At 48.2% G+C, this 12,807-nt stretch overlaps 1 protein-coding gene across 1 annotated transcript; it reads right to left on the bottom strand.

Annotated features, from left to right (window-relative positions):
- Positions 1-8,157: 8,157 nt before the first annotated feature.
- On the bottom strand, positions 8,158-12,477 carry c18h4orf54 (chromosome 18 C4orf54 homolog). Its single transcript, XM_034557565.1, has one exon. The coding sequence runs from the start codon at positions 12,475-12,477 to the stop codon at positions 8,158-8,160; it is 4,320 nt and encodes a 1,439-aa protein (XP_034413456.1).
- Between the last annotated feature and the right edge of the window lie 330 nt (positions 12,478-12,807).

Here is a 12,807-nt window from a genome sequence, read left to right as displayed (position 1 = left end):
TGTGTGTGTGTGAGTGTGTGTATGTGTGTGTGTGTGTGTGTGTGTGTGTGTGTGTGTGTGTGTGTGTGTGCGTGCGTGTGAGTGTGCGTGTATGTGTGTGTGTGTGTGTGTGTGTCTCTGCAACATGATCCTGTGTACTCCCACCTACATGGCCCTAACCAGGTGTCTCTCTGCGCCCACAGCCAGCCAAGCCTTTAACCTGACTGCTTATTTATTTACATTCCAACATCATCGCTGCTAAGACAGTTTTCAGTCTCACAAAGACGCAGCTAAATTGTTAGTGCTGAACGGCACTTCAAAGTCATTTTTTGTTCAGCTGTGGCTGTAAACAACACCAAACCTGCCTCCACAAAGTGCTTATTCTGTTAAAGCAATAGTTTAACACTGGGATAATACACATTTTTGTTTGCTGTTTGGCCTCTTTGGGGAGAAACAGACAGAAAAGCCACCAGCCTGTGCTCAAGTTTGACTTAATGTGCCAGTGGTTTATGTATATCATAAATTCACTATCAACAAGAGAAAAACACAAACAAGAGGTCTGCAAAAGGGATTCATGTTTATTACACGCTTATTACACATTTAGCATCAGCCTCTGATGAAACATCCCTCGCGGTATTCAGGACACAGTTTTGAAACAACACATTACATTTGCAAAAACACATTGAAATCACAAACTTTAACAAAGCCTTCATTTGAGCATTACTTTCAAGTGGGATTATAGTTTCATTTCCACATCCAAACCCACCACTCTCTGCTGTGTGTTCACCATTTTCTACAAATGTTCTACACAAATATTGTATGTTTAAAAAAATTTAATTGGGGTCTACTTATAAAGAAAGTTCAATTGTGACGTATTTTTCCACCTCGCCCTGGTGTTTTTTTGCCTTCACAATAAATACTGTCTGTCCAGAAAGTTATAGTCTCAAAGCCCTGTTGAGTGTCCTGGTGCAGGGCTTTGAATCAGAGATGCATCAGAACATCAGTTCTTTCTTGAGACCTGTTAAATAAGGTATTTTCACTTGTGCAGAACTTCACATCTCTATACAACACTCTGTAGCTTTCCTCTTTGCATGTAAAGCACTTTGTTTAATGCGCATAAAAAAAACTGCAGGAATAAGAACCCGAAAACATGGCAGTGAAATGATAAACCCAAATGTGACGCGTTAGCTTGAAGAGGCCAGTGAATTCTAGAGGGATAACAGACTATTTAAGGTAAACTAAACAGTAAATTATTTGTGAATTCTGATGCGCCCCGGGCTCAGCCTTAGAGATAGGGTAAGGAGATGAGGTTCCTCCGTAGGGGGGCTGGGTTAAGCCTTAGAGATAGGGTAAGGAGATGAGGTTCCTCCGTAGGGGGGCCAGGCTCAGCCTTAGAGATAGGGTAAGGAGATGAGGTTCCTCCGTAGGGGGGCCAGGCTCAGCCTTAGAGATAGGGTAAGGAGATGAGGTTCCTCCATAGGGGGGCCAGGCTCAGCCTTAGAGATAGGGTAAGGAGATGAGGTTCCTCCGTAGGGGGGCCAGGCTCAGCCTTAGAGATAGGGTAAGGAGATGAGGTTCCTCCATAGGGGGGCCAGGCTCAGCCTTAGAGATAGGGTAAGGAGATGAGGTTCCTCCATAGGGGGGCCAGGCTCAGCCTTAGAGATAGGGTAAGGAGATGAGGTTCCTCCGTAGGGGGGCTGGGCTCAGCCTTAGAGATAGGGTAAGGAGATGAGGTTCCTCCATAGGGGGGCCAGGCTCAGCCTTAGAGATAGGGTAAGGAGATGGGGCTCCTCCGTAGAGGGGCCAGGCTCAGACTTAGAGATAGGGTAAGGAGATGAGGTTCCTCCATAGGGGGGCCAGGCTCAGCCTTAGAGATAGGGTAAGGAGATGAGATTCATCCGTAGGGGGGCCGGGCTCAGCCTGAGAGATAGGGTAAGGAGATGAGGTTCCTCCATAGAGGGGCCAGGCTCAGCCTTAGAGATAGGGTAAGGAGATGGGGCTCCTCCGTAGAGGGGCCAGGCTCAGACTTAGAGATAGGGTAAGGAGATGAGGTTCCTCCATAGGGGGGCCAGGCTCAGCCTTAGAGATAGGGTAAGGAGATGAGATTCATCCGTAGGGGGGCCGGGCTCAGCCTGAGAGATAGGGTAAGGAGATGAGGTTCCTCCATAGAGGGGCCAGGCTCAGCCTTAGAGATAGGGTAAGGAGATGAGGTTCCTCCGTAGAGGGGCCCAGCTCAGCCTGAGAGATAGGGTAAGGAGATGAGGTTCCTCCATAGAGGGGCCCGGCTCAGCCTTAGAGATAGGGTAAGGAGATGAGGTTCCTCCATAGATGGGCCCGGCTCAGCCTTAGAGATAGGGTAAGGAGATGAGTTTCCTCTTTAGGGGGCCGGGCTCAGCCTTAGAGATAGGGTAAGGAGATGAGGTTCCTCCATAGGGGGGCCAGGCTCAGCCTTAGAGATAGGGTAAGGAGTCTCATCAGGAGGGAACTTGAAATTGAGACCCTACTCCTTTGTGTCGAAAGTAGTCAGCTGAGGTGGTTCGGGCATCTAATCAGGATGCTTTCTGGGCATCTCCCACTCAAGGTTTTCTGGGCACGCGCCACTGGGTGGAGACTCCGGGGTGGAGGGATATCTCTCAGCTGGCCTGGGAAGGAATCTGGATCTCCCAGAATGAGCTGGATAATGTTGCAGTTGAGAGCTGAAGCCTGGTCAGCGTTCTGGGCCTGCTGCCACCGCGACCCGACCCCTGATTAGCGGCTGATAATGGATGGATGGAAGGAATATGCATCTGATATTCAGAATACAAGTAGGGAATTAGCATTAATTTCTTTGAATGACATGACATAAGTGGTATTGTTCCCATGAACATGTTTTGATTGGCCACAACTGGAATCTTGCCTCACAGTTTGTTTTTGTACGATTTATCAATCAAGGCACTCAGATTATTGATTAGGTTTAGAAATCTTTTTGCTTGCTATATACAATATGTTTATTAATCTTTTGGTTTTTCTGCCATACTTCAGCACCTATAACAAATGATCTAAGAGTAAAAACAATGTAGGATGTCTTTGTACGTTGTGAAACTGACCCTTTAATTTAGACTTTCTCCAATCAGAATATACAATATGTTCCTAACAGTTATAATATGTTGATAGACTGCAGTAGGGGCAGCAATGGGGCAACATTTACATCCAAAACAGTGACCACAATTTACCATTATTTACATGAAAAAATGTCAGCAGCTCAGTAAACAGCAAACTTCTCAATTCAAACTAAAACCCCAACCTTTATAATCCATTAATTGCAATATAATACAATATCTTTCTACAATCACAATGCTCTTTTCACAAATGAGGGGGTATTCTTTTATGTTTATTGTCATTGTAACTGCAGTTATAAAAGAATGCTTGACGTTGGGTTGGACGGGGCCTTCTGGTGCCCTACAGGGCACAGAGACATAAAGTAGCAAACAGCTCATTCAAAAGGAACGGATGGACTGGCCAGCAGATCCAGTCTGAACCAGTTCAAGTACAAAACAGGAATTCAGTGTCAAAATACAAAATTCCGAAACAGTGATACATGTAGAAATGTCAAACCGGGCTAAAAAGTACACGAGACTGCAGGTCACAAATGAACTGAGCATTCTGCTGTATATGCAGGAAAAATGCATGATCAGCGATCCCCAGAATATATCATAAAGACTAATGTAAAGGTTCAATACACTCATTGCATCAATCGTATTATGTTTATGAATTACAACGCATCCTGAGGCGACCATGAATATGTGTATTTAATGTTAGTAGGATACATCCTCTGGGGACCGTGGACATCTGTACACAATTTCATAGCAACCCATCTCATAGTTAGAGATAATATAAGATATTACACTGTGGGGAAATGTACGGGTTTACAGCAGCATGGGGTAAAGAATCAAAAAGATATTTAAGTTGCTAAAAATACATAACAAACAGCCCTTTGCTGACAGGCTACACACAGACCCATTAAACACATTCCCATCCAGGGCCTGCAGAGATGGGTTTAAAGACATCTATTAGGCTATTGTTTTTACTGTGCATGTTTGCAAACAATCTGTACTTTCATAAAGCTGCAGGCAAAGTGTTCCGCTCTCCACAGAACACAACCTTATGTGTTTGAAGTAAAGGAAATGACAGCAAAGTCCAGCTTGACCTCATTCTGTTTTGGACTCTCTGGAAACCCTTAAAACCCTGTTAGACCCTGGAGCTCATAAGAGGTCCCGCTGACTCTCGTAGATTGCACTCAGGTGTCTTTCCACACTCAAAGGCCCACACCATGGTCCAAGAACATTGTTCATTGACGTTCTCCACACACAGTTTTGCACCGAGTCTGTAGGATTTAAACTAAGCCCACTTCTCCAGCCTCTAGGCTATCAGACTACAGGCTATCAGTTTCCTTTATAAACATAACTGAACCCTCCAGTATGTGGCTCACTCAGATGAGAAGGGGAACTCCAAATGTCCCGCTGCTATGTTGCATGTTGTGTTTGTGTAATTGCTGATCAGAGGCCACGTGAACCTGGCGTCTCACTCTCTCTGTCTTCAAATGACTGGTCCTATAAAAAGCCGACTGCCTCTGAGCTGCCATGCAGCCCCTTGATGCCCAGCAGCAGCTGAAGCGGTGCGAGTTTACACATAACAAATGCCTGCCATCGCTCGACCTTTCACTCCTGCACACACGACGGCCACCGTGCAAATTCAAACACCTCGGCCATGAATAATCTTATATCAATATAATCCTCTGCATCGCTGCTGAGGTATCAGAATTCACAGCTCGTGAGCGCAGACGCCTCGCCGAGGTGCTCAGTTGCAAACTTTACCATCACGTGGTGTCTTCTCCTGTTGCATGCACGCTGAATCCTCGTCCACGATCACTTACATTCTTAATGGCCTTTTCCAACTGACTACGAGAAAACTCATAAATAGACCAACTAACCTGCATTTAGGGGGGATGTTAAATTGTCACATGCAGTGTGTCCCACCAATACATGATGTACTTATCGGTGTGTTTGAGGTTAAATAAAAATAGTCTTGTCTTTACCCCATGCTGCTGTAATCCCGTAAATAAATAGACCAATTAACCTGCATTTAGGGGAGTTGTTAAATTGCCACCACACATTATGTACGTGTTTGAGGTTAGATAAGGCCCTTTGGAGACACACAGTGTTCAGAATGAATTAAGGACATTGTGAAATTAATAATCATTCAATTCAATTCAGTTTATTTTGTCTAGCCCCGAATCACAAATTACAAATTTGCCTCAGAGGGCTTTACGTACACATACGACATCACTGTCATATGATGACTTACAATGACACTGTAAAATAATGCATTTTTACAAGATGAACCCAGGTGAACCCTGTCAAGGTGAACCCTGTCTAGGTAAACCCTGTCTAGGTGAACCCTGTCTAGGTGAACCCTGTCTAGGTGAACCCTGTCCAGGTGAACCCTGTCTAGGTGAACCCTGTCTAGGTAAACCCTGTCCAGGTGAACCCTGTCTAGGTAAACCCTGTCTAGGTAAACCTTGTCTAGGTGAACCCTGTCTAGGTAAACCCTGTCCAGGTAAACCCTGTCTAGGTGAACCCTGTCTAGGTAAACCCTGTCCAGGTGAACCCTGTCTAGATGAACCCTGTCTAGATGAACCCTGTCTAGGTAAACCCTGTCCGGGTGAACCCTGTCTAGGTGAACCCTGCCTAGGTGAACCTGGTCCAGGTGAACCCTGCCTAGGTGAACCCTGTCTAGGTAAACCCTGTCCAGGTGAACCCTGTCTAGGTGAACCCTGTCTAGGTAAACCTGGTCCAGGTGAACCCTGTCTAGGTGAACCCTGTCTAGGTAAACCCTGTCTAGATGAACCCTGTCTAGATGAACCCTGTCCAGGTGAACCCTGTCTAGGTGACCCTGCCTAGGTGAACCCTGTCTAGGTAAACCCTGTCCAGGTGAACCCTGTCTAGGTGAACCCTGTCTAGGTGACCCTGCCTAGGTGAACCCTGTCTAGGTAAACCCTGTCCAGGTGAACCCTGTCTAGGTGAACCCTGTCTAGGTAAACCTGGTCCAGGTGAACCCTGTCGAGGTAAACCCTGTCCAGGTAAACCCTGTCTAGGTGAACCCTGTCTAGGTAAACCCTGTCCAGGTGAACCCTGTCTAGGTGAACCCTGCCTAGGTGAACCCTGTCTAGGTAAACCCTGTCCAGGTGAACCCTGTCTAGGTAAACCTGGTCCAGGTGAACCCTGTCTAGGTGAACCCTTTCTAGGTGAACCATGTCTAGGTGAACCCGGTCCAGGTGAACCCTGTCTGGGTGAACCCTGTCCAGGTGAACCTTGTCTAGGTAAACCCTGTCTAGGTAAACCCTGTCTAGGTAAACCATGTCCAGGTGAACCCTGTCTAGGTAAACCATGTCCAGGTGAACCCTGTCTAGGTAAACCCTGTCTAGGTGAACCCTGCCTAGGTGAACCCTGTCTAGGTAAACCCTGTCCAGGTGAACCCTGTCTAGGTGAACCCTGTCTAGGTAAACCTGGTCCAGGTGAACCCTGTCTAGGTGAACCCTTTCTAGGTGAACCATGTCTAGGTGAACCCGGTCCAGGTGAACCCTGTCTGGGTGAACCCTGTCCAGGTGAACCTTGTCTAGGTAAACCCTGTCTAGGTAAACCCTGTCTAGGTAAACCATGTCCAGGTGAACCCTGTCTAGGTAAACCATGTCTAGGTAAACCCTGTCTAGGTAAACCATGTCCAGGTGAACCCTGTCTAGGTAAACCATGTCTAGGTAAACCCTGTCTAGGTAAACCCTGTCTAGGTGAACCCTGTCCAGGTGAACCCTGTCCAGCTGAACCATGTCCAGGTGAACCCTGTCCAGCTGAACCCTGTCCAGCTGAACCCTGTCCAGGTGAACCATGTCAAGGTGAACCCTGCCTTGGCCCAATGTCAGCTGGGACCGGCTCCAGCGGTCCGCGACCGTAAATATGAGAAGGTTTGGATGATGGAATAGAACGATCCAGTATTTTTTATTTAAAATGTTCATGAAGCCACCTTTAAAGTCTTTGTGTGTCGATCGAGACACACAAACTTTATATGACAGAAATATCTGAATAGCAGGTAATTATGAGCTGAGTATGTTATTGGTTGAGCTTATTTATATTGCTATCATCAAAGTGTTGACAGTTGAGAAAACTGGTGTTGTTGTTTGACTTTGGAGAAAGAACATTTAAATCTAAAAACTATAAAAACAAATTAAATAAAAATGACTTGAAATAAACTCTAACATCTAATAATAGTGAGCTTTAATGAGTATTGGATTTTTCAATTTCATGGCTATATTATAGACAGTATGTCGTCTTTATTTATTCATATTAACTAAATATTAACTTAATTAATTTCATAATGCCGTCCTTATTTAGTCATTTTGAACATGTGGGCCTCCATAGAGTTTGCATTGAAGAGTTGATCAACTAGAACTACACTGTTAAAAGATAGAAATACAAATTAATATTGTAAATTAGTACAGAGGTACAGTGAAACTGAACAAATTGAAAAAGTCAAGCAGTAGAGAGTATCATCAGTTTTAATTTCTCCTTGAAGGTCACACCAGAAGGGTACGTGATGCTTACCGGACACTTTGAGGGCCTGAAGGGGAACCAGCAGAAAACCTCTCTCTCTTGTATCAATCACGTACCCCATTAGGCCACAAATATAAAATAATGGTTTCACAAGAAAGGGTTTCTGCTGTTTCCAAGGTCAAGAATGAACTATCAATCTAAAGTATTAGTACTATCCATGAAGTATAGTTGTTATTACACTAGTACCGTCTCCATCTTGGATATCAAAAGCAGAACATAACAACACAACATGTGCAGAGACTTGTTCTCTTGTGCATCGTATCTAGATTCGATGGAGACAAAAGAATGCATGAATGTCACCATTAAATGAAAGCACATTCAAGTTTGAATATCTTGTAAGAAAAGGATATTTATGCTTCTAATGGACTTCAAACGACAAAATGCATTTATTATCATCATCGCGAACAAATCATAAAGTAATTCTATACACATGACACAGTAGAGCATCCTGGTTCACTCAGGTCTACTGAAACCTGATACTGTACGTACACAAGCTAAACAGACAGAACTACTCACCTGCCAGGTGAGCTGCCGTTCATCTGTGCTCCAACACGAAGCTCATGGTGGTCCCGTCAAATGAGGGCGGAGCCATGATCCGGGGCTCCTGCTGGGAGCCGAAGCTGATGACCGGCTGCTTGCCGCCGGAGAAGCCCTGCGGCGGCCTGTTGATGGCGGCCTGCTGTTGAGCCCCGTAGGCCGCTATGTAGCAGGGACTGTCCATGTACATGCCCTCAGCCTGCTGGGACAGGGCCTTCCCTCCACCCTCCGCCTCCGACTGCATCGACATCTGCGACTGCACCAGCGTCCGGGCCTGGATCACAGATGGTGTCGGCATGAAGCCCGGGTAGATCATGTAGGTGTGTCCGTATGCTCCTGGACTGAGGGCCAAAGGTGAGATTGGCATGGGCAGCGGGGTCATGGGAGATTGCGGCATGGGCACGTCCACATACTGGCCAGTTTCGGGGTCAAAGAGGCGCTTGGTGGCCGACTGCACAGGAGTGTCCACCAGGTAGTAGCTCCCAGTGGTGGGATCCAGGAGCATCTTCCTCTGGGTGGCCTGGAAGGGGTCCAGAGTGGGAGCAGGGGTGATCGCTGGAGAGAAGCAATACACCTGAGGCTGATTGGTGGATATGCCCAATGGCAAAGAGTGGTAGATGGTAGCAGGAGGGAACTCAGGTGAACGTGTGTCCATCACAATGCTGGACCGTTCAGGGGACTGGTTGTGTTCTTCAAAGACCCTGGCACCGGATCCCATGAGTCTTGAAGTAGTGGTTGGTTGAGTTGGGGTGGTAAATGTGTACACTGACGTTTGATCAGCAGATGAGGCTTGTTTTTTGCTGCTGGCGTGAGACTTTACCGGAATGGTGAGGTAGTTCTTGTTGTCAGCTGAGGCCCTAAAGAGCTCCTGTGTGGACCACTCGGCCTCCTTTGATTTGGATCCTTCATTTACACTTGGCTTCGTTCGGCTTTCTTTTAAGGACACGGGCAATTTGGGGGACTTGGGGACACAGCTTTTGGTGCTGAAAGGTGTCTGCGTGATGGTGTTTCGCTGGGACTTGAGGCTAGAGCTGAGGCTGAACATGTTTTTGTTCCCTTGCATTGACCTCGCAACCAGCCTGTCCTCTCGGCTGCCAGGAGTCTGGAAGACCACGGGGAGGTCGTTGTCCTCTTGCCGCAGCAGGCTGCAGTCAGTTGCAGGGAACGCCGCCGGTGCTGGTGCTGGTGGCGTCTTGTCATTGTCGAGATAGGAGTCTCTTCTGGCTGTCCTGTCCATGCTGGACGCTATCCTGCTGTCCTCCTCCAGTCCTCCGTGCTCCTCACAGGCTATCAGGGAGAGCACGTGGCTGTCTGTCAGTAGATGTTGCTCATTCTTCCTTTTCCATTCATTTTTTTCAAATTTATACAACTGCTCCATGGTTTTCACCGCAGCCTGGAGTTTTTCCAAAGGCCCCTGGTTCGCAATCTTTGACTCAGGTTTCTTATCTGTGATGTCTGATATTTTTTCCTGCTTCATTGAAGCCGCTCTGCTTCTAATTCTGAGCCCAATGTCTCCATCTGAGGAATCCTTGGAGACACCTAGGGGTGCTCTCCCTGCTGTTCTTTGCAGCAGAGCATTGTTGTCGCCCTGTGGAGACGACCTGTCCGTGTCAAACAGCTCCTGTTGAGATAACTGTTTCCCGTAACTGGTTGTATTCACAGACTGACACTTGATCACGATAGGGGACACTGAATTAGGATTCCGAGAGGACATTTGCTTGTTTTGCTCTGAGTGGCTGTCAGATTTATGTTCGTTGTTATCCAAAGAGACACAGTGATAGGAACTTTTGACCATTTTACGCACGTCTCTCACTTGGTAAATGGGCGTCTGCAGCGTCGCTTTGTTATCTCTGATGTCTCTAACCATGAAATGCGGCACTTTGTCTGAGGACTCAGCCTTCAGAGCCGCAGCCAGCGCCTGGCTCTGTGTGTGCTCCGGTCTGACGTCACTGTCTATATTAGGAGCGCGCGGTCTGGAGACGCCAAACGGCTCTGTTTTATTGTCTCTAACGCTCCTCAAGTTCATTTTAATTTCCGGACATTTAGATGTCGCCGCGCTGTGTGACGTGTTGTCAGGGCGCAGTTGGATCTCTCCTCCGTCTCCATATGGGCAATCATTCCTGTTCTGCAGCTGCTGTGCGGCTTCTCTAATGCTATTCTTCTCAAATAGCATTTGGATACTTGGCACAAACAAATGTGACATTTTAGTCACTTTGCCTCTTCCCGATGAGGACTGCTCGCCCTCTCCGTGGTCAGCCCAGGGCGCCTTCTCCGGAGTTTGATCGTGTTCATGATCCTCTGGGAGCTCGAGCTCCTCGTCCTTCCAGCATCTGAAGGCGCTATGTTGGCTGCGATGCAGCGGGCTTTTGGACGCGTCCAACTCACCTTTTGGAGCTGCGATCCCAGCTTCATTGGCCACGAAGTCCCCCGACTCATCCACGCACATTATGGCGTACTCGGCGCTGCTCTCGGATAACCTGGAGCTCCGTCTGCGCAGCTCCCTGCACCCCCTCTCCCGGTGTCCGTCGCTCTCCTGGTGCACGAAGCACGGGGAGGGCGTCGGGTGCCGCTCGCTTATCTCCCCTCGTTCCATCTTCCGCTCCTGCTCGAACTGCATCTTTTTAGAAATCACATTTTGGATCATGCTCGATGCAAATGTGGCTTTCTTGTGCGTGTCTTCCATGGTGTTAGAGGGCGACTTGCTGGCCCCTCTCCTTGGTAAACTGTTGGTTACTTCATCTGTGGAACGTGATCCTGCAGCGTTGTGTGCAAACTTAGTGATCCTTTCTCCCCCAGACATTCCTGATTTGACATTGCAACGGAAATTCAGAGTCTCCGTGAGTGTAATCACTCCGCTGTGGCCCCCCATCAGCTCCATTTGTTTGGATGACGATGCGCGGTGGGGGTCGCCATTCAGAGTGAAGACCTTGCTGGGGGGCGGTTTGATGCTCGCCAGCGCGATGCCCTTGTAACCTTTATTGTCTCTATTCTTGGCTATTTCAAAAGAAGCCAGTGAGTTTTGATGGGAACCCACACTTTGGTCCAGTCCCCGTGACATGTTCATTTTGCCATATTGCAGGTCAACAAACGTGGCCCACCTGTTGATCCCTGATGCAGAGGACTCGCTGGAGGCGCTGACATTGATGGCATCAACGTAAGGATATGCCAGGCTCTTGAAGGATTTGTCTGTCAGGTTGCGCACCTCCTTGTCAGCGTCGTCCGGCTCGCTGGATGCACCGCTGGAACACCCGGCGACCTCTTTCCCTCTGAATGTGCGGCCAAAGTGCCAGCGTCCGGGCGCGGCTATGAAACACTTCGCCCTGTCACACACCGCCTCTGCCTTCCCATCAACCCCCCTAAACACATAGCGACTCGTATCCCCGGAGCGCCTGGCATGATGGAGTATATTCCCCTGTTCTTGGATGCTGCCAGGGTCATTTATAGCTCGAGAAGTGGTTCTGATTGACAGGTGGATCTGTCCCACACTGCTGCCACTGCGCCGCTGCTGCTGCTGCTGCTGGGGCTTTGACACACTCTCATCTGAGCTTGTAAACTTGGCCCCGTCGCACGGATCACTTTCAAGCAGAGTGCTGACTGCTGCTGCTCCGCCCTGAGAGCGAGGCTGGCGGGCGTCCCCCCTCTCCCCCACCGCCGCATCACCTTCCGATGAGGCGTAATCGACAAAAGAGTACACCTGGTTGTCATTCTCGACGTCCCAGCTGGTGGAGGAGCCCACCCCGAGGTAATCCTCATCGTGGTCAGAGAGCTCCGAGACCTGGATCTCGTGCGTGGTAATGTAATGGGACTCATCCTCCGTTACGCACGGGACGCAGTCGTCGGATAGCACCAAACTAACATCGTCATCCTCCTCAAAATCATCCGACTCACTTCTCCCGTCCAGATAATGATCACTGCGGTGTAATCCCTGAGCTCGTGGAGGGGCTTTGTCTTCTGGAGACACCTCGGGCTGCGTCATGGCGCGCTCGCCTTCGTCTCCAGATTTGAAGCAAAGCTCTGACTTTGCGTTCAGACAGGGGAGGTGTGATAGATCCGAGGGACCCTCCTGGACATCTTCTTCGCATTTCCAAATGCCAGAATTATTTGTTGTCTTAGTTTGAATATTGGTTTCATTGACCACGCCACAGTCGTTCTCCGGATTTGTCCCACCTGGATTCACGTCCACTGACTCCAAATCGACGTAATTGCTTTCGTCTTGCTCCTCCGGGGCATCCTTGTGTCCGCGCACCGCTTTTTGGAGCAAGTCTTTGGCCTCCTGGAGAGTCTCTGGCGTCTCCACACAGCTTGGCTCTGTCTTCATAACTCAACCGGCAGGTTTGACGTTACATTTGGTGACTAACAGAAACGGCAGACACGGAGCCCCCCAGGATTCCTCAGACCTTTAGGAAGAGATGGCGCTGCCAGGTTAGACAGACACTCTGATGACAGAGGACATTCCAGCTCAATGAAGCCTAAAGCGAGTCTCTAAAAAGGACCAGAGACATTACTGACCAACTGTCTCTGGGCCACATGGTTCTCAAGATGGGGTCGCTGAAAGGACTCCAGGACCAAATGAGTTTATTAAATATGATCAGTAATTTTAAATGGTTGCCCCAAACCAAATATCAACTAATAAATCCCAACTAATGAG

The sequence above is a fragment of the Cyclopterus lumpus genome, chromosome 18, assembly GCF_009769545.1.
Source record: "Cyclopterus lumpus isolate fCycLum1 chromosome 18, fCycLum1.pri, whole genome shotgun sequence".
In the NCBI taxonomy this organism is placed as follows: domain Eukaryota; kingdom Metazoa; phylum Chordata; class Actinopteri; order Perciformes; family Cyclopteridae; genus Cyclopterus; species Cyclopterus lumpus.
This window is presented reverse-complemented; position numbering and strand designations above follow the sequence as displayed.

Bases quoted from the DNA above. Each gene is read 5' to 3' on its own strand.
- c18h4orf54 (XM_034557565.1), bottom strand. From the start codon at position 12,477: ATGAAGACAGAGCCAAGCTGTGTGGAGACGCCAGAGACTCTCCAGGAG.